Genomic DNA, 24,537 nt, shown 5'->3' with positions numbered 1-24,537 from the left:
TGGGCGTCTCGTCTTAGTGAAGTCGGTGCTAGCGGCGAGACCGATCCATCAACTTATGGTCCTCAAGGCACCAGAATGGGTGTTTGAGGAGATCGAAAAGTGTTTGAGATCGTTTTTATGGGCAGGCAAGGAAAAATCAAACGGAGGCCAGTGCCTAGTGGCATGGGACACCGTTTGTCGCCCAACGAGATATGGTGGCCTCGGGATAAAGAATATTAGGAAGCAAGCGCTGGCCCTGAGAGTGAGATGGGAATGGTTGAACCGCGTTGATCGCGAGAGGCCATGGCAAGGTATTAGGATGGCCAAGGATGACGAGGCCACCATGGTGTTCAATAGCATGATCAAGATCGTCGTGGGCAATGGAGAAAGGGTCTACTTTTGGAAGGACAGGTGGATACATGGATTTACGGTCGGTAAGATCGCCCCGCTGATCGCTGCTTTGGTTGGGACTCGCGACAAAAACAGGAGAACCGTGATGCAGGCGATGGTGAACAAACTCAGGCCTTCTTTGGTTCATAGGATAGGAATTTTATAGGAATAGGAAAATCATAGGAAGTGTGATGACATGCATGTCAATTTCTATAGAGAAAGATATGCCATTTGATGCATAGGATAGGATTTTTTCATTGAGTCTAGGTTAATGTTTTTCCCCTCCAAAACGTGAAGGATGGATTCATATCCTACATAGGAATAGGAATCCATTCCTATAAAATAAAGGGCTTCAAAGGAATTTTTCCTTTGCAAATCCTATCCTATAGAATTTCTATAAAAATCCTACAAACCAAAGGAGGCCTAATGTTTTTTTCCCTTTAAAACGTAAAAGATTAATTTCTATCCTACATAGGAATAGAAATCCATTCCTACAAACCAAAGGGTTTTAAAGGCCTTTGCAAATCCTATCTATAGAATTCTTACAAAAATCCTAGGCATGAAGTACCCGAGCCGGCCCATTTCCATGCTCGGTGGTGCTTCTATTTCCTTCCTCTCCCACCCACCTGCCATTTACGGTCGGTCCCTGCCTCGCTCCCTCCCTCCCTCGTGCTCCTCCCCTTCCCCTCCTCCCGCCTCCACGCCAGTCTTTATAACCCCCGCCGGGCAGGCGCCCCCCCCCCCCAATCAGACGGCGCGGCGATTGTCCTCACGGCGAGCTATCTAGGTCACGAGGAATCCACTCCCGACTGCCGTTAGGCTGCCCGGCTGGCTTGCTGCCGCCGACAGCCTTGGCGAATCGCGGTCCTGATAGGCGCCCCTCCTCCCGGCGATGGGGGGTCGCAGTCGGCGATGGCCGACGAAGCGCCACCAGGACGCCTCTTGGAACCCTCGCCCCCCGCCCCCGTATTCCGGTACGAACGGCAACCGGTTGTTTGCTCTCCACCCGTCCGTCCCCCCTCCCACTCTCTCTGTTTCTCATCTTTGTTTGTGCGGCCCGATTAAGATTACATTGCAATCTGTTAGGGTTCTATTATATCGGGCCAGAACCTCGCCGATCTAGACATCTTGTTCTTGATTCAGACTTATAGTGTGCTTGAAAAAGATTCAATTCGCACCATCCTTGCGGACGACACACATAACTCATGTAGATGCTGAAGTGTTCTCCAGCCGGTTCAGGCTTTAAACTAGAGTTCCTGGTGCATTATCCCATTATCTATGTATAAGGCTAGGCTTTACATTAGTTTAAATTGTTCTTAGTTCTTACCATTGGAAAAAGGTTGTGCCGGAATGCCAGAAAAATGCTAGCTTTGTTTGACTAACCCATCTATTGGGAACAGCCCTTCCTAGTTTCATTGGGAAGGTATTGCAGTTGCAAGGTGTAGATTATGTATCTACAACAATACAGTTGGGTAATGTTTTAGCTGCAGCTTGCTCCCTGAAAAATAGGTTTCGAGTCTTGCTGAGGTAGTGTCAATATGACAAAATGCTGTCTTTCCGGGAGCAATGTTCAAAAAAGCGGAAAGTGTAAGCGAAGCGGAAGGCCACAGCTTAGAGCAATGAGCGCTTAAGCGCAGCTTAATCGCACTAAAGCGTTTTTTGAAATTGGCTAGAATTTGACAGATTTTGAATAATATATACATGTAAATAGGAAGCATGTCACATGGGTAGTTGAAATAGCATCTGAAATATAGTTCACACAATAGCAAATACATATCAGGTTCGCATAGCAAGCAAAATACCAACGAAAATGCAGTTCAGTGCAAATAGACATAACCTAACAGAGATCATGTGGACAAAATTTTGGCAAAATATGAAGTAAATAGTTCTTAAACTGAGCCTAATAATAAGATAAATGGCATATTGCCATTATTGCGCAAGCAGACCAGCAGAAGTAGTACAAAATAGCCAAATTTGGTCAAATTAAAAAAAAACGCTTAATCTACATCTTAGGGCAAAAGCGAAGCGCTTTGCCATCGCTCAGTGCTTAAGCGTCGCTTAAAAACGCTTTCTTGAACGCTGTCCGGGAGACACGTGCATTGAAGTGATAACTATTATAGTTTGCATGGTCTTTCGCTAATATAGAAAATTTAAAACGCCGCCACCCCCCCCCCCCCCCCTACACGGGAAGAAAATAAATGGTGAAGCAAAATTAAAATGCCATCTTTCATATCTCAGTTTTGTATTTGTTGCTTGGCCTCTCCAACTCACCCAAACACAGATGAAAATGGCTTGGATATAGAGGGAAGGGACAAAGATATAATGTTCATACAAACAAAATTATAAAACTAGATTAATTATAAGACCTCAAAGTGTTCTAAAAAGCACTGTTCAAGTAGTTGGACAGCGTGTTGCGCCTACCAACTAGTCATGCTAGGCAAGCAACGCGGGAGGATGGTGCCTAGCACCTAGGCAGGTGTCCTTTAGAACATTGCCCTCAAATTGGCACCTAGGAGGGAGTATTATTCAGTATTCACAACATTGCGGAAAATGAAGAAGTCAATGGTATTGAGTATTGACGCTAAACGGCTAAAGACAGGCTTCGACTTGCTCCTCCAAGGAGCATGGAAGAAGGAATGTCTTTTGCAAACCATATTGTAGAGAGTGTTACTCGCCTGCTCAGACGTGGATATGGGTGTTGGAATCCAACTCAGATTTGGGTGTACGATTCAGCAAGGTTTTTTTAGGACATAACTAATAAAACTTGGAATCCGACTTGCATTCGGAGTGTCTTATCTGGCAAAATAGTTGCTTCCCTGCTCAGACATGGACATGGGTGTTGGAATCCAACTCAGAATTGGGTGTACGATTCAGCAAGGTTTTTTTAGGACATACTAATAAAACTTGGAATCTGACTTGCATTCGGAGTGTCTTATCCGGCAAAATAGTTGCTTCCCTGCTCAGACATGGACACGGGTGTTGGAATCCAACTCAGAATTGGGTGTACGATTCAGCAAGTGTTTTTTAGGACATAACTAATTAAACTTGGAGTCCGACTTGCATTCGGAGTGTCTTATCCGGCAAAATAGTTTCAGGCGACGATGTTTGTTTAACAGTATTTGTAGTCAGCCAACACTAACAGTAGTCATCTGGCTGACAATATGCTAACAAAAAGAAAACAAAGAGGTATAGGGTCTTTGTCAGATGTGGGACCATTGAATTTTAACTTGCTCCTTGCAATTGTAGGATATGCAAGGAACCCACTACTTATGTAACTGCAGTATGCATGTTTTCTTCAGGCACTAGGACCTAAAAACCATTTATCTTTTTGACGGTGCACAATCACTTTTTTTTCTCACTCTACTAATTATCTTTTTACGGAGGGAGTACTAATAAATGACATAGCCATTAAATATGTTCTCATGTGGCTACATAGGAGCAGACCCGTAGAAGGAATGTTGTTGTTTTAGGATGAAACCCTTTAAGTTGTGTTTTGAGTGACTCATTTGTTTAGTTTGTTTTGAATTGTTCAGTTCCTTTTCTGTGATCTCTAAAAGGACCGCTTCATTGCCGCCATTCTCGACAAATTTAAAGTACTGGTTTGTGGCGTAACTTGGCCTTACCTTACTATACAACTCTGTTGCACTGGTTCATTTCTCTTGACAGTTGTCTATACTTGGTGTAAATTAGAATGACAGACTATAAAACCCACTTACGCTTGATCAGAGTGTTCCACAAATACTTAAATTCACACTTTATGTATTGAACTTGCTACTCTGCCACAGTTGTAGTTGTGTGGTTGAAAGATGTATCTTTGGTTTGACTCATCGTTCACCCGTATAAAGCAACAACAAGTACTTTCATATCCTACTTGAGTCTAAGTTAGGAATGCACTGCTGCTCGGCAATTCATTTTTTTCTCCCCCAGGATATGTACTCAAACAATGTAAAATTCTAAAGCAGCCTGTGGCTTTGAAATTTATAGATTAGATTGTCAGGCAGTCCAGGCTAAAGAATGCCCTCAGTACATTCCATTTCCTGTTTATTTCTGTTCCCATAATGCAGTAGGCCAGGAATCTTTTATTTCCCTGTGTTAATGTGCTCGCACCATGAATCTAATATCGTTTTAATACACACAGGATACAGTCACGTGGATAATCAATGCCAAGTCCCATTATGGGAAAGGGAATTTTGCAGTCTTGTTGGCGGCATTTCGTGGCAGAGGTTCTGCGAGAACAAGCACTTTGCCTATATGTACAAGGATATAGAGCAGTGGGATGATTCGGGAGCTTTTGAGAATTTCCAGAACGCAAAATCAAGGTTCTGGTCTCATTACCATGGCCAACCTTCTGATATACCTTACCCCGACCCTGATCTGTACATTGATGAGGTTGACCATCGTTGCGAGGTCGACCCCGAGTTGGTAGCTGACCTGGACAAGGTGGGGGTACCCTTTGAGGCGGACAACAAGCCCGCCGTAGCTGCCAATAACAGGTGTGCCCAGAACCAGTCGGGGAACTGGGACATCTATCTAGAAAAGCCGACCCCTGAGGTGAACAAGTGGGAGGCGGACAACTCGGTATCCAACGCAGGTTGGGGAGCGAGTCAGGAGCCTCTGAGCAGCTGGAACAAAATCAGCACCGGCTGGGGCGATGCCCTGGCGCAGCCCGGTTGGGGCAGCTCAGGAAACAACCATTGCTCAGGGAACAACTGGAACAGCCCCCATGGAGCATCCAGCAACAATAACGCATACTACCAGGATACAGGCGGTGCGTATGGCAGGAAAAGGAACAGCGGTGGCGGGTACTCCCAGCAGAGGAACAGCAAGCAGAGGAACCAAGCTGAGAGCCACCACCAGAGGGGCAGATGGCAGGATCACAGGGACAGGGGGAGGCATGGCGAGCGGTTCCCGTTTGACAATAGGCCAAACGGGCAGCGAGCAGAGCGCGGCTTCTGAGTTGGTGGCGGTGAGTGTGTGAGAAACCGTGGAAAGGTTTTGGTTGTATGATAAATGATGCGCGTTTTCTAGAGTCTTTTGTGCGGAGCTGCAGCTTGTAATGGCTGGATGTTGCAACAACGCTTTACCTGTAAGGAGATGTGTCAGGTTTTGTTGCTGCTTTTTGTGATATGTTCTGTTTCTCTGTTCCTGTTTTCTTTGCTGGTGTTGCTGCCGTTTCGTGGGAAGATGGTTTGCCACCTGGATCCGGATGGACCTCCCTTTCGTGCAATGTTTCGGTTTTGGAAGTTCCCTAGGTTGTCTAGTTTGTTGGTGCCAATCTTAAGAATTGCCATTGTTGACATGAGTTTCGTTGGGACCATCTCGTCTATGACGAGGCCTTGTGGTTGTGAACGGCGCATGAAACAGGTCAGTTCTTCTTTAGTAAGAAAAAAGGCCCCCGTCAGCATCTGAGATACATGAGGCCCCGTCCAACATGAAGACTCTTCATCGTGATTCCTGGCCTTACTCGTCGGTTGCTTCGGCTTCTGTCCCGATAGATGCGATGCTCCAGTCTGCTCCTGGGGTGCACACGAAGCTGCTAGGTTCTGATCTTCATTGCATGACTTCCTCGCAAATGGAGGAGACCATTAAGCCGCTTCGCGAGGCCGCTGACTCCTTGCAGGGCTGGCTGGTGAGTATTGGAAGCTTTCTGGAGCGCGCGGAGGTTGTTCTGCAAAGGCTCCCTTTTGCATAGGCTCCCGTGGTTGAGTCTTCTGTTGGCTTTGATGACACGGGTGCGGAGCTCTTTGGTAGCTTCTCGCTCCGTGTTGGGTCTAATTCGACGCCCCTTGTGTTGCCAGACTCCGAGGGCGAGGCCTCCGCTGAGTTTGTGTCTCTAGTGTTGCAGAGCATGCTCAAGCTGCAGGTGTGTGGGTAACCCGTTTTGCCTGTGTTGATGGAGCAACTCAAGTTGGGCTCTCTCCAAGCTTCAGAGGTGGACCGGGTGTCCTCACCACCCTCGTGGAGCCTTGTCAGGCTTTGGAGGTGGACTTGGTGCCCTCACCACCGCCCGTAGAGCCTCGTCAGGGTCAGACAACCTACCTCCTGGCGTCGTCGTGGAGTTTTAGATGTTGTTGTCCTTCGCTCGTCTGCGACCGTCTGGCAGGTGATGCCTGTGAGTGGCATGACCATTGAGCCACTTGTGTGGCGCCTACTCCAAATCCAAATGCTTTTTTTGCGAAGAAACTTTGTGATTTGCTAGCCAGCGTGGAGGTTGCTAGACTTGGTTTGGGCAGGTCAATTGCTTGCCTCCTGACGAGGAAGCCAATAAGGGGCAAACAAAAGAAGGTGGGCAAAGGCAAAAGTGATGCCAAGGACAAGGTGTCTCTGGTTGCTTGATGGATGATCTCCCGTCTCTCGGCTTGTCCTCTTGGATTGGGCTAATGTTGTGGGTCGGGAGGTGCCCGATGTCTTTTGCCGAGGTGTTCTTGTGGGGAGTCACTTTTTTTTGAGTTAAAAACGAAACTTTATTCATTAGAAATAATCAGTACATCGTTTGTGAGGATCATTACAATTTCATTTAGAGGCTCCTCAAACCAATCCGAAGTTGAACAAAATTTGGCTAATCTAGCAAGTTCATGTGCTACTTTATTTGCCTCTCTATTACAGTGTTCGAATTTAGTCATGATAAAATCACATGCATAGTGAAAGCAGTCATCGAAAATTGCCGCCGCCGCACCCGTTGATTGTCCTTCGTCCTACATGGTCTCAATTACATCCAGATTATCTGAGTTGATGATTAATCGGTTGCACCCTGCCCTTTGCGCTAATGTTAGTCCAAATTTGAGAGCTAATGCTTCTGCCATCATAACATCCGCGCAATGGTCGATCTTTCCATTTCTTCCTGCAATAAGCCTACCTTTGTCGTCTCGCAAGACGGCCCCCATCGTACCCTTCAGCATGTCATGGTCAAAAGAGGCGTCAACATTGAGTTCCACGAAACCCCTAGGAGGACAAAGCCAACCCTCCTTTTTTATGGACGCCTTTGAAGATGATGCATTTACAAAATTGTATGTAAGGGCCGTGATCCCCATTGATATTTGAGTTGCATTCTGAGTTACTTCCTTGTACACTAATTTCCGTCTCTCCCACCATAGATACCAAGCTGAAATAGCCATCATTTCTCGTACATTTTGGTACCCCATAATACGCAAATCTTTCTCTGGAAGAAGTAAAAGGTATCCCAATATCGCCTCTCCAGCATGATCAACTTCACAAGCTCTATCAATAATGTCCTCCATCCCTAGTCTCTTCCAGACCTCCTTTGCTTTAGTACATAGAAAAAGCATGTGTTTCGTGTCTTCTACACCCTGAGAGCAAGTAGGACACAAGGGCGAAACCTTCATGTGTCTATTAGCGAGTGTTGTCCGACATGGGAGAGTGCCATGTAACGTACGCCAAATAAATTTTTTGACTTTTGCCGAACATAATAACTTCCATATCTGACACCATATAAGGTTAGGTGTGGTTCGCCCCATCCCATTAGAGTGTTTTAGTTGACTCCAATACTGATAGTTCCACTCCATAGAGTAAGCAGACCGTACATACCATTTTTTGTATAACTCCAAGCAATGAAATCTATCATATTATGTTGCGAAATTGGGATTGAAAGAAACCGTTCTGCGTCAATGGGCCACATAGTTTGTCTAATCAGGTCCTCATCCCAATTATTGGAGATGGGGTCAATCAAATCCACCAATTTTGACAACAATTGTCCCCCCTTAGGAGTCACAATCTTCCTAGTGGCACAATTTGGGATCCAGGCATCTTCCCAGATATTGATATTATGTCCATTCCCCACTCGCCAAATATAGCCACGTTTCAGGATAGTTATGCCTGCCATGATGCTTTGCCAGGTGAAGGAAGCACCATGCTTTGGCTTGGAATTCAACAAGTCGCCATCAGGATAGTACTTGGCCCTTAGAACGGTGGCACACAAGGATTCAGGGTTATCAAGGAGACGCCATGCCTGTTTGGCAAGCAGAGCCAGGTTGAAACAGTGGATATCACGGAAACCCATTCCTCCTTGGACTTTGGGGAGTCACTTGGCATAGTAGAAGTGTCGGGATTTGTGGATGTTGTGTATTCGAAGAGTTTTGGTTGTGAGGTTTCATGTTGTGGGAGTAGTTTGTTTGTGCTTCGTTTGTATTGGTTGTCGCCCGGTTTTTCGTAAAATAACTGGGCAATTCTCTTCTTCTTAATTAATCGATGTGGCAAAATTTTTGCCTACGTTTCGAAAAGAAGAAGAAGGTTGACTGTCGTAAAAATAGAGAAACTTGGAAAGTTCCAAGAATAGAAATAGCTAGCAAGAAACTTAGACCTCCTTTAGTTCATATGACAGAAAAATTATAAAAATAGAAAATCGTAGAAAATAAGATGGCATATCTCAACTCCTATAGGGAAAAGAGATGTCATTATAAGAATTTTTTATTGAGTCTATTCTAATATGTTTTACCTTCAATATGAATGTGAATCTATCTATACAAACCAAAGGGCTTTAAAAGAATTTCTAGATATCCTACAAACCACAGGAGGCATTACACATTCCCAAGGATGAAAGTGACATACATACTATATATTTCCAAGATTAAATACTATATGACCTCCTTTGGTTCATAGGAGTTTTGTAGGAATTCTAAAGGATAAGATTTTAATATATATTTTTTTCTTTGGAGACTGTTGGTTTGTAGAAATGGATCTCTATTCCTATGTACGATAGGAATCAATCATTTCCATTTTAAAGGAAAAAATGTTAGCCGACTCAATAAAAATATTCCTGTCCTATGCATCAATTAACGTCTTTTTTGTGTGTAGAAATTGATATGTGTATTATCTAACTTATTATGATTTTCCAGTTGCTACACTATTTTTATTCTATGAACCAAAGGAGGCTTATAGTTTTAACAATCCATGGTAGATTGCCAGGGCATTTTGCAAAATAGATAGATTTTCAATCTCAGTCTCAATCGTTGGTATCAAATCAGACCATTGGTGGCAGACGAATCGGCATCACCACACCGACTGAGTCGTTCAAAACGGCATCTTTGGTTTGCTACCTAAAAAGGGTGCCTTTTTTAGACCTTATTTGTTGGGCCGTGCTACGTGTCGGCCGACGGATCTATTTAAAAGATCCCCCGGTCTACGAGTCATCCAATCTAACGCAATCGTCCGGTCAAGCGCCATCGTCACTTTTGCAATATAAGTCGTGTTGCGAGAACCTTTCTGCAACACTGGTTTCATTGCAACAATATTTGTAACGAAGATTGTGTTACAGGTTTTTTTTGCAACCGCCCCCTTGTTGCAAATATTGTTTGTTTGCAACAAATGCCTTATTGTGGAAAGTCACCGCATCGCATTGCTTGCGGTCATGGCCTCGAGCAGGAGCTCAGTCTGGTTGGGGAAGGGAAGGTGATGGTGTTGAAGGTGATGCAGCATGGGTCAGAGTATTATAGTTGGACGGCGACGATCCGATGTGCGCGCTCGAGCGGCCATGGCCACTGGTCGCGAGCGGATCCCGGGAGACGGGAAGACGCGATCTTGTCGGCGTGGTGCCGGCGGCGATCAGCGGTGGCGGCGTCGGAGCAACACATGAAGGCGTCGGCTTCACGGGGAGCTCGAAAGAGCACGGGAGGCAACTGCCCACGAGAGGATTTGGATCCAGATTTAACAAAACATCACTCGTTACGGTTGGGGATTGCAACAACGGCTCAGTTGCAAAGTCTATTCAAGGTAATACGTTACTCTCGAACGATCTGATTAAAATTCGATTTGATTCGACGGCCATGGAGCCGGGGAAGCGCGCATCGTTATCAGTCAGATGATTTGAATCATTTTGCTTGTTTGAATAAAAAAAGGGGTTTATAATTCTTAAAAGGATACGAAAAAAAGAAAGATTTGCTTCCCTCGAACATAATTCTCTCGAACATTCATCACCGGTTCTACTCGCCAGATTGGCCAACCCGAGCCACATGTCTTCCCCTGGCCGGCCAGGCCAGACCAGACCAAACCCGACACTTCCATTCCACCATCGTCTTCTTCCGTCCCTCTCCCTCCCGGCGACTCTGCCCTCCCCCTCCCTCTCTAGGGTTTTACCCGGCGATCTCCCCCACCCCCTCTGCTCTCGCCCTTGCCGTGGCGAGGCGCCCGCTCCAAAATGGCGGAGGTGGAAGACGTCAGCAACAGGATGGAAGCGCAGCTGCGCGTCCACGCGGCGGAGGACGACGCCGATCTCCCGCTCCCCGCCCTCTTTGACAGAGCGTCCCACCTCCACTCGCTCGCCTCCAGCTCCTCCCTCGACCAGGTCCCCTTCGCTCCTTCCCCGGCCCTTGGTTGGTTTCGCGACCCCTCCTCACACGATCGGTTTTGCTTGGGCAGGAAGGGATCCGGAAGGGGGTCGACCTGCTGCGGCGCTGCGACGACATGGTCAGCAAGCTCGGCCTCTTCTCCTCCAACGAGACCAAGGAAGACGTCTCCACCGCCAATCTCAAGTACCTGCTCGTATGGCCTCCGCCCCACTCCCCTCTCTCTCTTACGCCACATCTGACGAGTTTCCTCTCCGTTTTATGGCTGGTCCGACCTGTGATTACCGTGTTTGGTTTCTTCAGGTGCCGTACTACCTTGGGGAAATGACTGAGCAAGTGGAGCAGGAGGACCGGATTCCGGTCCTCAAGGCATCGCAGGACCATTTGAAGGTTCGGTCGTCACGTTACCTGTGCTTGATTTGTCGAGCACTTATCATGCGTGCCTTCTTGTGTGGTGTCAGATCGTTAGATCACCCATTTATCATGTGCTAATCATCCTTGCTGGTGTCTACAGGAGTTCATTTCTGTATGTGAAGCATTGGAGCTTATTCCAGAGGACGAGCTTCAATTATATAGGCAGGGGCAGTCTGAAACAGGGGCAAACCGAAGAGCACAAAAGGTTTACCTCTGCACCCGAAAATCTTTAGGACACTGAATAATTTCCATTTTACAAGAGAATCATGATAATCTGGGATGCGACCATCATGGCCTTCAAACTGTGGGATACTTATATCTCTTATCTAAATTCATTAATTTCCTGTAAGTTACTCTGTTGCCTTAATTCTCGAGCTTAGGTTGCCAGGTTCAAGCGGCAAAAGGCTGCAGAAACGAAGCTCCAAGAGATCAAAGAGAGAAAGGAAAGGCGCGGGCGTTCATTGAGAGCAATGGCTTTATCAGCACCTATTGAAGCCGGGGAAGAAGATGATTTGGAGGCCGATGGAGAGGAAGAAAGGGAGGTTAGCATCAGACATCTACTCCCTCTGTTTCTAAATATAAGCCTTTTTAGAGATTCCAATACGGACTACATACGGCTGTATATAGACTTACTTTAGAGTGTAGATTCACTCATTTTGCTCCGTATGTAGTCCTATTGGAATCTCTAAAAAGGCTTACATTTAGGAATAGAGCGAGTAGCTAGCATTTTTGCATGGCCTGTTAATAATTTCCGAATCAGACACTGTTTGCCAAACTGGAATGCCAGCATATATGCTAAAGCTGTAAGATATCCTTAAAAGTATTCCAAAATCTGGAAGTATCTTTCATGTACTAGTTTATAAGGCTCTGTTCGGTTCGACTGGAAATAATTTGATTTACCAAGTTATAATGATTGTCTGGAGTTTGATGTGTCCAGCTAGGTTCTTGAAAACCTTCTAGGGGGCGATCAGAATTTTGTAAATTGACCCTTTTAGCACATAACAAGACCATACTAATTTTGTTCTTTAGTGCCTGACCTAAAATTTCGCACACTATCAGGTCTCCTAATTTTAATCCTCTCTGTTGTTTATATGCTATTTAGTTTCTCTCATTTTCACATAAGTGCATTAATCTTTGAATAGATTGCAGACTGCACATACTAGATTTGTTTGGCACAAAATACTAGGTTTAGCTAATCTTCGTAGATAATGTCAGTTTATTTTGCAATTTTGTTCTGATTCACACCACCATCATGATCTGGCTGGGTGAATCCTGCTTGTAGACACCGGATGACTGGCAGAGGAAGTCCCTCTGAAGTTCACCTGTTCCCCATAGTAGTCCTTTTATACGAGTCATTGAGCGATCTCATGCAAGGTGAATAGACAAAGTCTAGATAACCGTTCAAAGAAGCATATCTCGTCGGTACTCTGGTTACATATTTATATATCGTTGTGCGCTCGCTGGTTGAGCCCCCTAAGCCCTTACATCGAATTCTAGCGTGTTACTGTGTATACATTCCTGAGTTTCATCACTCAATCCTTGTACTGATCCAAAACGAAATACATTTGCAGCCTGGTTGATGTTATGTGAAAATGTTCTGTTTAGCTGATTTTTGTGCCAAAGATTCCAATTATCTGGTGCTGCAGTTTCCTTTTTGTGCATGTCGATGCGAGCCTTTTTGTGATTTGTCTATGTTTGTTCCAAAGCTTATACTGTTAGTATGTAATCTGATACCTTTGTTCTGTAATCTGTCAAAACTTACGGTATCAATTATTTTTCTTTGATTCAGGCTTGGCTTGCTACTATCTCCTTGGCTCTCTGCAAGGTCAGTTTGTGCTCTTTTCTATTTTCTAGGTTGACATGCTGTCTTTCAGAATATTATTTTATTTTTGAATGTATATAATTATATTTCCCTTTGTAGGCTTTTGATCTCGTTGACATGTTAAAGAAGGAAGAAGAGATGCTTCTGGCTGTAAAAGAAAGAAAAGAAAAGGTAAAACTTGTTGAAACAACTGGCAAGTTTGATGAGGATCTTTGACTGATTCTTTCAGTGGATTTTATAAAACAATGTTTTATTCCTTTACATATTGGATAGCATCTACAAAAATTGTGGTTGACATTCTTCTACATACCATTTCTTGAATATGCTGCCCAAAGTTAATTTATATGTACAATTGGAAATATTTTTGTTTCTGAATTTGTATTTATCATGTGTTAAACAAGTAATCCCTCCCTTTCTTTTTTACTTAACATATAAGATTTGTCTTAAGTCAAACTTCATAAAGTTTGACCAAATTTATATACAAAATTATCAACATCTACAATACTAGAGATATACAACATGAAAGTTAATTCAATAATGCATCTAATTATATCGATTTTATATTGTGAATATTGATATCTTTTCCTACAACCGCAGTCAAACTTTACTACGTTTAACTTAAGACAAATCTTATATGCGAACTAAAAAGAAACGGAGGCAGTACATGGAGGTTTTCTCTGTTAAGTACAGTCGTGTCTTTTGTGATGTCTAGGATGGGCGGTGAGTTAAAAAAAAATATGTTTGTGGGTCCCTTGAGTAATCTCTTCATGTACATGGAGTTTTCCTTCATTAACTGCAAAGTTGTGTGTTTGCGGTGTTTAGGATGGAAATGCATTTGCTCGAGAAATGCTAGATGAGCGCAGGCAAAAGGCTGAAGCATGGCACCAGAATGCTGCCAGCCGTGCACCATATTCCAAACCAGCTGCTCCAATCACTTGTGCAACTTTTGCTCAAGACGTCATTGAAGGCAGAGCAAGTGTTTCACAAGCTCATGACCACAAACACCAACCCCTGATATTTGGACCTGCAAGTCTTGTTGGTGGGGGACTCACCAGTGAGAGGGAAAGAATGGCAGCACAAGTTTTTCAGCCTAGTTTCAGGTATGCTTCAGTATATTGTTACATGCCTCGACACTTCATTGCTTTTGTTTATGTTTTATGCTGTCTGGTGACCATGGCAGAACGTGAGATGATTGCTACTTGTCGCAACTGGTAGTGCATGAACTGCAAAAACGTCTTATAATTGGTTACAGAGGTAGTAATTAATTAGTACTCCTAGATACATCCATTTGAGGGACAAGAACCCTCCGTCCGAAAAAGCTTGCCCCTCAAATGGATGTACCTTAGCAATTTGAGGGACAAGCTTTTTCGGACAGAGGGAGTAGTTTGTTATTCTGTCATGCTTGCTTGTCCACTTCACTGTTTTGGTAAAGTACAAACAAATTGAGAGGAATTAGCAAAATCTCCTTTGGTGAAGGACACACTAATTAATTGAGATAATGGGTTGAAGGGGTGCCTTAGATGAGGCTGTAGTTTATGCAAAAAGGGTCCAAATAAAGAGACATGGCTATTTTGTACTCCTTCTGTCTGGAAATACTTGTCGGAGAAATGGATTTATCTAGAACTAAAATACGTCTAGATACATCCATTTCTCCGACAAATATTTTCGGGTGAAGGGAGTACTTGTTAGGTATAAACCACTAGACAGTTTCCCTGGAACGCTAGGCCAATTGTGTATCTTGTCCCTTGAAGCCGTCTTGCATTGTGTGGTCATGACAGTATGCAGAATCATTTGCAAATTATACTATGAGATTATTCTCAGGTTGAAATTTTATTTTATGTTGCCTCTTTGCCTGTATGAAACCACAGGATGCCGACAATGAGCATCGAACAAGCTGGCTTAGCGGAAATGAAAATGATGGAGCAATGGCAAGAAAGGACTGCCAAGATGATTCAAGAGGCAAGCTCCTCTTGGCACAAGGATGACAATAGTTTGGCGCAGGACGACGAGGACGAAGAAGAGGAGAAAGCAAGGGCATTTGATGACTGGAAGGATGAAAACCCACGCGGTGCAGGCAACAAGAAGCTCACTCCCTGCGGCTAAATTGAAAGCTATTGACACTGTGCTGAAGATACCACATGTAGCTGATGTTCATGTACTATTATAACGTTTCTGTTATTTGCCCTCACGTTTGCAAGAGTGATCACCAGAGTACATTATTTGCAGAAATGTTGTGCGAGTGCATTATTTCATCCATACCCCCCCCCCCCCCCCCCTCCTCCTTTTTTTTTGAGGTGTTATCCCCCCCTTTTTAGGTGCCATCCATATCTCTATTGATATAGCATCTGCCATCATGAATCAACTAATTCTGATCTGTCGATGTTCACCAATCTATATCCTCTGAAGTTGTTCTCAGGGATCTTATCGCTCCTCCTTGCCATCAACACTGACGTTTTGGTCATGTCGGTCTTCCTAAATCGGTTTCACCTCTAGTCCTGCCAGGCTCCGGCGGTGAGCTCCTCGTAGTCCAGGAGGAGAACCTGCCCTGGCCTCGACATGCCAGGTGCTGCCGGGCTTGGGGAAGGTGGCAAGCAGGACATCGATGCCAGCCATCCGGGTGGAGGGTGGGCGCGGTCGGGTAGGTGGACAATCTATGATGGAAGTGTTGCTAAAAAAAAAATCTATGATGGAAGTTATCAATCATAGGGGAGCGAATGAAAGATTTTGACATTTTCTTCAACACAGAACAATTATTCAAAGAAAAACAGAGTAAACAGAATAACTTCAGAGTAGAGCATCTCCAGCTACGCCCCCAACAGGCCTTCCAAGGCGACTTTTTTCACGCCGGCGCCGAAAACCCTCCCAGTCGCGCCCTCAAGATGCTGAAATCCGCCGGCTCGGCCTGTTTTTGGGCCCGGCGGTCCTAGGCCGAACCCATCACACTGGGGGCGTTCGGGAGCTCCAGCGGAAGGAAAACCACGTTTCGGCCACACTGTCAGGCGAAAAGTCAAGATAAACGTCCTCCTGCGCGCGCCCTTTCGCCACCTTGTCGATCCCGGCTCCGCCCTCCCCCCACCACCGTTAGATATGCTATTCCCCGCCGAAAAAGAGAAAGAGTTTCGCCGGGCAACCTATTCACCACCTTCCTGGGCGAGTTTTCCGGCGCTCCGGCCGCACAGGGTAGGATACCGGCGGCTGTGCGCCCACCACGCCCGTCAGGTGTTCGGCGATTTGTCTGCTCGATGACGAGGAGGCGCTCGCGGCGCTGCTGGAGGAGGAACCCGATGCCGACGTCCAAGACGAAGAGCATCTCATGGTCCTCGCCGCCCTGGCCGGCCTGCTTGCGAGCAATGCAAAGCCGCGACGAGGTGGCTCGGCGGCGTTATCGGATGAGCCGAAAGCTTTTTCTCAGGATTGTGAATTTCATGCGGGAGTTCGACATCTACTTCAAGTGCAAGAAGGATTGCACTGGCACACTTGGATTCACCTCAATCCAGAAGTGCACAATAGCTATGAGGTTGCTTGCATATGGAGCTCCCGGTGATTCACTCGACGACTATGGGCGCTTGGCCGTATCCACGACCATTGAGTGTTTCTACAAGTTCTGCAGGGCAGTGGTGGCAGTGTTTGGACCACAATACTTGTGATCACCCAATGCTAAAGACACCACTCGGATCCCAGGACAGAATGCAACAAGAGAATTTTCTGGGATGCTCGTCGGTGTCAAAACCCGCCGATCTCGGGTAGGGAGTCCTGAACTATGCGTCTGAGGATGAAGGTAACATGAGACAAAGAGGACACGATGTTTACCCAGGTTCGGGCCCTCTTAATGGAGGTAAAACCCTACTTCCTGCTTGATTGACTTTGGTGAATATAGGGGTTACAAGAGTTGATATACCTCGAGATCGTAATGGCTAAACCCTAGATGCCTAGCCTATATGAATTCTGATAGCCTCTACGGACAAACCCCTCCGGTTTATATGGACACCGGAAGGGCCTAGGGTTATACATAGTCGGTTTACAGAAGAAGGAAACTATACATCCGGATGCCAATCTTGCCATCCACGCAAAGGAGAGTCCTATTCGGACACGGGGGAAGGCCTTCTACCTTGTATCTTCACGGCCCATCAGTCCGACCCATATCACACAGCCCGGACACCCGAGGACCCCTTAATCCAGGACTCCCTCAGTATCCCCTGAACCAGTCTTCAACAACGATATGTTCGGCGCGCAGATTGTCTTCGGCATTGCTGTTGGAAATATGCCCTAGAGGCAATAATAAAATGGTTATTATTATATTTCTTTGTTCATGATAATTGTCTATTGTTCATGCTATAATTGTGTTATCCGGAAATCGTAATACATGTGTGAATACATAGACCACAACACGTCCCTAGTGAGCCTCTAGTTGACTAGCTCGTTGATCAAAAGATAGTCATGGTTTCCTGACTATGGACATTGGATGTCATTGATAACGGGATCACATCATTAGGAGAATGATGTGATGGACAAGGCCCAATCCTAAGCATAGCTCAACGATCGTGTAGTTCGTTTGCTATAGCTTTTCCGAATGTCAAGTATCATTTCCTTAGACCATGAGATTGTGCAACTCCCGGATACCGTAGGAGTGCTTTGGGTGTGCAAAACGTCACAACGTAACTGGGTGACTATAAAGGTACACTACAGGTATCTCCGAAAGTATCTGTTGGGTTGGCACGAATCGAGACTGGGATTTGTCACTCCGTATGACGGAGAGGTATCTCTGGGCCCACTCGGTAATGCATCATCATAATGAGCTCAATGTGACCAAGTGGTTGATCACGAGATCATGTATTACGGTACGAGTAAAGTGACTTGCCGGTAACGAGATTGAACGAGGTATTGGGATACCGACGATCGAGTCTCGGGCAAGTAACGTACCGATTGACAAAGGGAATTGTATACGGATTGATTGAATCCTCGACATCGTGGTTCATCCGATGAGATCATCGAGGAGCATGTGGGAGCCAACATGGGTATCTAGATCCCGCTGTTGGTTATTGACCGGAGAGTTGTCTCGGTCATGTCTGTGTGTCTCCCGAACCCGTAGGGTCTACACACTCAAGGTTCGGTGACGCTAGGGTTGTTGAGATATTAGTATACGGTAACCCGAAAGTTGTTCGGAGTACCGGATGAGATCCCGGACGTCACAAGGAGTTCCGGAATGGTCCGTAGGTGAAGATTTATATATAGGAAGTCAAGTTTCAGCCATCGGGAAAGTTTCGGGGGTAATCGGTATTGTACCGGGACCACCGGAAGGGTCCCGGGGGTCCACCGGGTGGGGCCACCTATCCCGGAGGGCCCCATGGGCTGAAGTGGGAGGGGAAACAGCCCCTAGTGGGCTGGTGCACCCCCCTTGGGCCCCCCTGCGCCTAGGGTTGGAAACCCTAGGGGTGGGGGGCGCCCCACTTGGCTTGGGGGGCAAGCCACCCCCTTGGCCGCCGCCCCCCTTGGAGATTGGATCTCCTAGGCCCCCCCCTAGGGACCCTATATATAGTGGGGAGGAGGGAGGGCAGCCGCACCCTAGCCCCTGGCACCTCCCTCTCCCTCCCGTGACACTCCTCCCTCTCCTTGAGCTTGGCGAAGCCCTGCCGAGATCACCGTTGCTTCCACCACCACGCCGTCGTGCTGCTGGATCTTCATCAACCTCTCCTTCCCCCTTGCTGGATCAAGTTGGAGGAGACGTCTTCCCAACCGTACGTGTGTTGAACGCGGAGGTGCCGTCCGTTCGGCGCTAGGTCATCGGTGATTTGGATCACGACGAGTACGACTCCATCAACCCCGTTCTCTTGAACGCTTCCTCGCGCGATCTACAAGGGTATGTAGATGCACTCCCCTCTCCCTCGTTGCTAGATGACTCCATAGATTGATCTTGGTGATGCGTAGAAAATTTTAAAATTCTGCTACGTTCCCCAATAGTGGCATCATGAGCTAGGTCTATGCGTAGTTTCTATGCACAAGTAGAACACAAAGCAGTTGTGGGCGTCGATATTGTCAATTTGCTTGCCGTTACTAGTCTTATCTTGATTCGGCGGCATCATGGGATGAAGCGGCCCGGACCGACCTTACACGTACGCTTACGTGAGACTGGTTCCACCGATTGACATGCACTAGTTGCATAAGGTGGCTGACGGGTGTCTGTCTCTCCCACTTTAGTCGGATCGGATTCAATGAAAAGGGTCCTTATGAAGGGTAAATAGAAATTGGCATATCACGTTGTGGTTTTGGCGTAGGTAAGAAACGTTCTTGCTAGAAACCTATAGCAGCCACGTAAAAACTTGCAACAACAATTAGAGGACGTCTAACTTGTTTTTGCAGCATGTGTCGTGTGATGTGATATGGTCAAAAGGATGTGATGAATGATATATGTGATGTATGAGATTGATCATGTTCTTGTAATAGGAATCACGACTTGCATGTCGATGAGTATGACAACCGGCAGGAGCCATAGGAGTTGTCTTTATTTATTTATGACCTGCGTGTCAACATAAACGTCATGTAATTACTTTACTTTATTGCTAAAGCATTAGCCATAGTAGTAGAAGTAATAGATGACGAGACAACTTCAAGAAGACACGATGATGGAGATCATGGTGTCATGCCGGTGACAACGATGATCATGGAGCCCCGAAGATGGAGATCAAAAGGAGCAAATGATATTGGCCATATCATGTCACTATTTGATTGCATGTGATGTTTATCATGTTTTACATCTTATTTGCTTAGAACGACGGTAGCTTAAATAAGATGATCCCTCGTAATAATTTCAAGAAAGTGTTCCCCCTAACTGTGCACCATTGCGAAGATTCGTTGTTTCGAAGCACCACGTGATGATCGGGTGTGATAGATTCTAACGTTCGAATACAACGGGTGTAAGCCAGATTTACACACGCAATACACTTAGGTTGACTTGACGAGCCTAGCATGTACAGACATGGCCTCGAAACACGGAAGACCGAAAGGTCGAGCATGAGTCGTATAGAAGATACGATCAACATGAAGATGTTCACCGATGTTGGCTAGTCCGTCTCACGTGATGATCGGACATAGCCTAGTTAACTCGGATCATGTTTCACTTAGATAACTAGAGGGATGTCTATCTGAGTGGGAGTTCATTGAATAATTTGATTAGATGAACTTAATTATCATGAACTTAGTCTAAAATCTTTACACTATGTCTTTTATATCAAATGGCCCACGCTAATGTTGCCCTCAACTTCAACGCGTTCCTAGAGAAAACCAAGCTGAAAGACGACGGCAGCAACTATATGGACTGGGTCCGGAACCTGAGGATCATCCTCATAGCTGCCAAGAAAGATTATGTCCTAGAAGCACCGCTAGGTGACGCACCCATCCCAGAGAACCAAGACGTTATGAACGCTTGGCAGTCACGTGCTGATGATTACTCCCTCGTTCAGTGCGGCATGCTTTACAGCTTAGAACCGGGGCTCCAAAAGCGTTTTGAGAGACACGGAGCATATGAGATGTTCGAAGAGCTGAAAATGGTTTTCCAAGCTCATGCCCGGGTCGAGAGATATGAAGTCTCCGACAAGTTCTTTAGCTGTAAGACGGAGGAAAATAGTTCTGTCAGTGAGCACATACTCAAAATGTCTGGGTTGCATAACCACTTGACTCAGCTGGGAGTTAATCTCCCGGATGACGCGGTCATTGACAGAATCCTTCAGTCGCTTCCACCGAGCTACAAGAGCTTTGTGATGAACTTCAATATGCAGGGGATGGAAAAGACCATTCCTGAGGTATATTCAATGCTGAAATCAGCAGAGGTGGAAATCAAAAAGGAACATCAAGTGTTGATGGTGAATAAAACCACTAAGTTCAAGAAAGGCAAGGGTAAGAAGAACTTCAAGAAGGACGGCAAGGGAGTTGCCGCGCCCGGTAAGCAAGATGCCGGGAAGAAGTCAAAGAATGGACCCAAGCCCGAGACTGAGTGTTTTTATTGCAAGGGAAGTGGTCACTGGAAGCGGAACTGCCCCAAATACTTAGCGGACAAGAAGGCCGGCAACACTAAAGGTATATGTGATATACATGTAATTGATGTGTACCTTACCAGTACTCGTAGTAGCTCCTGGGTATTTGATACCGGTGCGGTTGCTCACATTTGTAACTCAAAGCAGGAGCTGCGGAATAAGCAGAGACTGGCGAAGGACGAGGTGACGATGCGCGTCGGGAATGGTTCCAAGGTCGATGTGATCGCCGTCGGCACGCTACCTCTACATTTACCTACGGGATTAGTTTTAAACCTCAATAATTGTTATTTAGTGCCAGCTTTGAGCATGAACATTGTATCAGGATCCCGTTTAATTCGAGATGGCTACTCATTTAAATCCGAGAATAATGGTTGTTCTATTTATATGAGAGATATGTTTTATGGTCATGCTCTGCTGGTGAATGGTTTATTCTTAATGAATCTCGAGCGTAATGTTACACATATTCATAGTGTGAATACCAAAAGATGTAAGGTTGATAATGATAGTCCCACATACTTGTGGCACTGCCGCCTTGGTCACATAGGTGTCAAACGCATGAAGAAGCTCCATGCCGATGGACTTTTGAAGTCTCTTGATTCTGAATCATTTGACACGTGCGAACCATGCCTCATGGGTAAAATGACCAAGACTCCGTTCTCAGGAACAATGGAGCGAGCAACCAACTTATTGGAAATCATACATACTGATGCGTGCGGTCCAATGAGTGTTGAGGCTCGCGGTGGCTATCGTTATGTTCTCACCCTCACTAATGACTTGAGTAGATATGGGTATGTCTACTTAATGAAACACAAGTCTGAGACCTTTGAAAAGTTCAAGGAATTTCAGAGTGAGGTTGAGAATCAACGTGACAGGAAAATCAAGTTCTTGCGATCAGATCGTGGGGGAGAATACTTGAGTCACGAATTTGGCACACACTTAAGAAAATGTGGAATAGTTTCACAACTCACACCGCCTGGAACACCTCAGCGTAATGGTGTGTCCGAACGTCATAATCGCACTCTATTGGATATGGTGCGATCTATGATGTCTCTTACCGATCTACCGCTGTCATTTTGGGGCTATGCTTTAGAGACTGCCGCATTCACTTTAAATAGGGCTTCGTCGAAATCCGTTGAGACGACACCATATGAATTATGGTTTGGGAAGAAACCTAAGCTGTCGTTTCTAAAAGTTTGGGGATGCGATGCTTATGTCAAGAAACTTCAACCTGAAAAGCTCGAACCCAAATCGGAAAAATGCGTCTTCATAGGATACCCTAAAGAAACTATTGGGTATACCTTCTACCTCAGATCCGAAGGCAAGATCTTTGTTGCCAAGAATGGGTCCTTTCTAGAGAAAGAGTTTCTCTTGAAAGAAATAAGTGGGAGGAAAGTAGAACTTGATGAAGTATTACCTCTTGAACCGGTAAGTGGCGCAGCTCAAGAAAATGTTCCTGAGGTGCCTGCACCGACTAGAGAGGAAGTTAATGATGATGATCATGAAACTTTAGATCAAGTTGCTACTGAACTTCGTAGGTCCACAAGGACACGTTCCGCACCAGAGTGGTACGACAACCCTGTCTTGGAAATCATGTTGTTAGACAACGGTGAACCTTCGAACTATGAAGAAGCGATGGCGGGCCCGGATTCCGACAAATGGCTGGAAGCCATGAAATCCGAGATAGGATCCATGTATGAAAACGAAGTATGGACTTTGACTGACTTGCCCGATGATCGGCGAGCCATAGAAAATAAATGGATCTTTAAGAAGAAGACAGACGCGGATGGTAATGTAACCATCTATAAAGCTCGGCTTGTCTCTAAGGGTTATCGACAAGTTCAAGGGGTTGACTACGATGAGACTTTTTCACCCGTAGCGAAGCTGAAGTCCTTCCGAATCATGTTAGCAATTGCCGCATTCTATGATTATGAGATATGGCAAATGGACGTCAAAACGGCATTACTTAATGGTTTCCTTAAGGAAGAATTGTATATGATGCAGCCGGAAGGTTTTGTCGATCCTAAGAATGCTGACAAGGTGTGCAAGCTCCAACGCTCGATTTATGGGCTGGTGCAAGCATCTTGGAGTTGGAACATTCGTTTTGATGAGATGATCAAAGCGTTTGGGTTTACGCAGACTTATGGAGAAGCCTGCATTTACAAGAAAGTGAGTGGGAGCTCTGTAGCATTTCTCATATTGTATGTGGATGACATACTGTTGATGGGAAATGATATAGAATTCTTGGAAAGCATAAAGGCCTACTTGAACAAGTGTTTTTCAATGAAGGATCTTGGAGAAGCTGCTTATATATTAGGCATCAAGATCTATAGAGATAGATCGAGACGCCTCATTGGTCTTTCAAAGAGTACGTACCTTGACAAGATATTGAAGAAGTTCAAAATGGATCAGTCAAAGAAGGGGTTCTTGCCTGTATTGCAAGGTACGAGATTGAGCATGACTCAATGCCCGACCACGGTAGAAGATAGAGAAAAGATGAGTGTCGTCCCCTATGCCTCGGCCATAGGGTCTATCATGTATGCTATGCTGTGTACCAGACCTGATGTAAACCTTGCCGTAAGTTTGGTAGGAAGGTACCAAAGTAATCCCGTCATGGAACACTGGACAGCGGTCAAGAATATCCTGAAGTACCTGAAGAGGACTAAGGATATGTTTCTCATTTATGGAGGTGACGAAGAGCTCGTCGTAAAGGGTTACGTCGATGCTAGCCTCGACACAGATCTGTATGACTCTAAGTCACAAACCAGATACATGTATATTTTGAATGGTGGGGCAGTAAGCTGGTGCAGTTGCAAGCAAAGCGTTGTGGCGGGATCTACATGTGAAGCGGAGTACATGGCAGCCTCGGAGGTAGCACAAGAGGCAATCTGGGTGAAGGAGTTCATTACCGACCTAGGAGTCATACCCAATGCGTCGGGCCCGATGACTCTCTTCTGTGACAACACTGGAGCTATTGCCCTTGCCAAGGAGCCCAGGTTTCACAAGAATACTAGGCATATCAAGCGTCGCTTCAACTCCATTCGTGAAAGTGTTCAAAATGGAGACATAGATATTTGTAAAGTACATACGGACCTGAATGTGGCAGATCCGTTGACTAAACCTCTCCCTAGAGCAAAACATGATCAACACCAGAACTGCATGGGTGTTCGATTCATCACAATGTAACTAGACTATTGACTCTAGTGCAAGTGGGAGACTGTTGGAAATATTCCCTAGAGGCAATAATAAAATGGTTATTATTATATTTCTTTGTTCATGATAATTGTCTATTGTTCATGCTATAATTGTGTTATCCGGAAATCGTAATACATGTGTGGATACATAGACCACAACACGTCCCTAGTGAGCCTCTAGTTGACTAGCTCGTTGATCAAAAGATAGTCATGGTTTCCTGACTATGGACATTGGATGTCATTGATAACGGGATCACATCATTAGGAGAATGATGTGATGGACAAGGCCCAATCCTAAGCATAGCTCAAAGATCGTGTAGTTCGTTTGCTATAGCTTTTCCGAATGTCAAGTATCATTTCCTTAGACCATGAGATTGTGCAACTCCCGGATACCGTAGGAGTGCTTTGGGTGTGCC

The 24,537-nt window shown here is 45.5% G+C and overlaps 2 protein-coding genes across 2 annotated transcripts; both read left to right on the top strand.

The window, feature by feature from the left end:
• Positions 1-965: 965 nt before the first annotated feature.
• LOC125508630 lies at positions 966-5,496 on the top strand. The gene is made up of 2 exons (XM_048673386.1): positions 966-1,343; positions 4,508-5,496. Exons 1-2 carry the CDS (start codon positions 1,262-1,264, stop codon positions 5,323-5,325), a joined length of 900 nt encoding a protein of 299 aa, XP_048529343.1. The 5' UTR covers positions 966-1,261; the 3' UTR covers positions 5,326-5,496.
• A 4,860-nt stretch (positions 5,497-10,356) lies between these two features.
• Positions 10,357-15,155, top strand: LOC125508629 (PP2A regulatory subunit TAP46). Its single transcript, XM_048673384.1, has 9 exons — positions 10,357-10,666; positions 10,741-10,863; positions 10,971-11,057; positions 11,182-11,286; positions 11,462-11,623; positions 12,871-12,906; positions 13,003-13,074; positions 13,726-14,003; positions 14,772-15,155. Exons 1-9 carry the CDS (start codon positions 10,520-10,522, stop codon positions 15,004-15,006), a joined length of 1,245 nt encoding a protein of 414 aa, XP_048529341.1. The 5' UTR covers positions 10,357-10,519; the 3' UTR covers positions 15,007-15,155.
• Positions 15,156-24,537: the final 9,382 nt, after the last annotated feature.

Source organism: Triticum urartu, chromosome 5, assembly GCF_003073215.2.
Source record: "Triticum urartu cultivar G1812 chromosome 5, Tu2.1, whole genome shotgun sequence".
NCBI classification, from domain to species: domain Eukaryota; kingdom Viridiplantae; phylum Streptophyta; class Magnoliopsida; order Poales; family Poaceae; genus Triticum; species Triticum urartu.
Note: the sequence above shows the minus strand (reverse complement) of the source record. Positions and strands in the feature narration are given on the sequence as shown.

Excerpts from the sequence above, each read along its gene's own strand:
- LOC125508630 (XM_048673386.1), top strand. The coding sequence starts at position 1,262 with ATGGGGGGTCGCAGTCGGCGATGGCCGACGAAGCGCCACCAGGACGCC. Across the intron at positions 1,344-4,507 it reads CCCCCCGCCCCCGTATTCCG|GATACAGTCACGTGGATAAT; the intron begins GTACGAACGGCA and ends TAATACACACAG.
- LOC125508629 (XM_048673384.1), top strand. The coding sequence starts at position 10,520 with ATGGCGGAGGTGGAAGACGTCAGCAACAGGATGGAAGCGCAGCTGCGC. Across the intron at positions 10,864-10,970 it reads CCAATCTCAAGTACCTGCTC|GTGCCGTACTACCTTGGGGA; the intron begins GTATGGCCTCCG and ends TGGTTTCTTCAG. Across the intron at positions 13,075-13,725 it reads TAAAAGAAAGAAAAGAAAAG|GATGGAAATGCATTTGCTCG; the intron begins GTAAAACTTGTT and ends TGCGGTGTTTAG.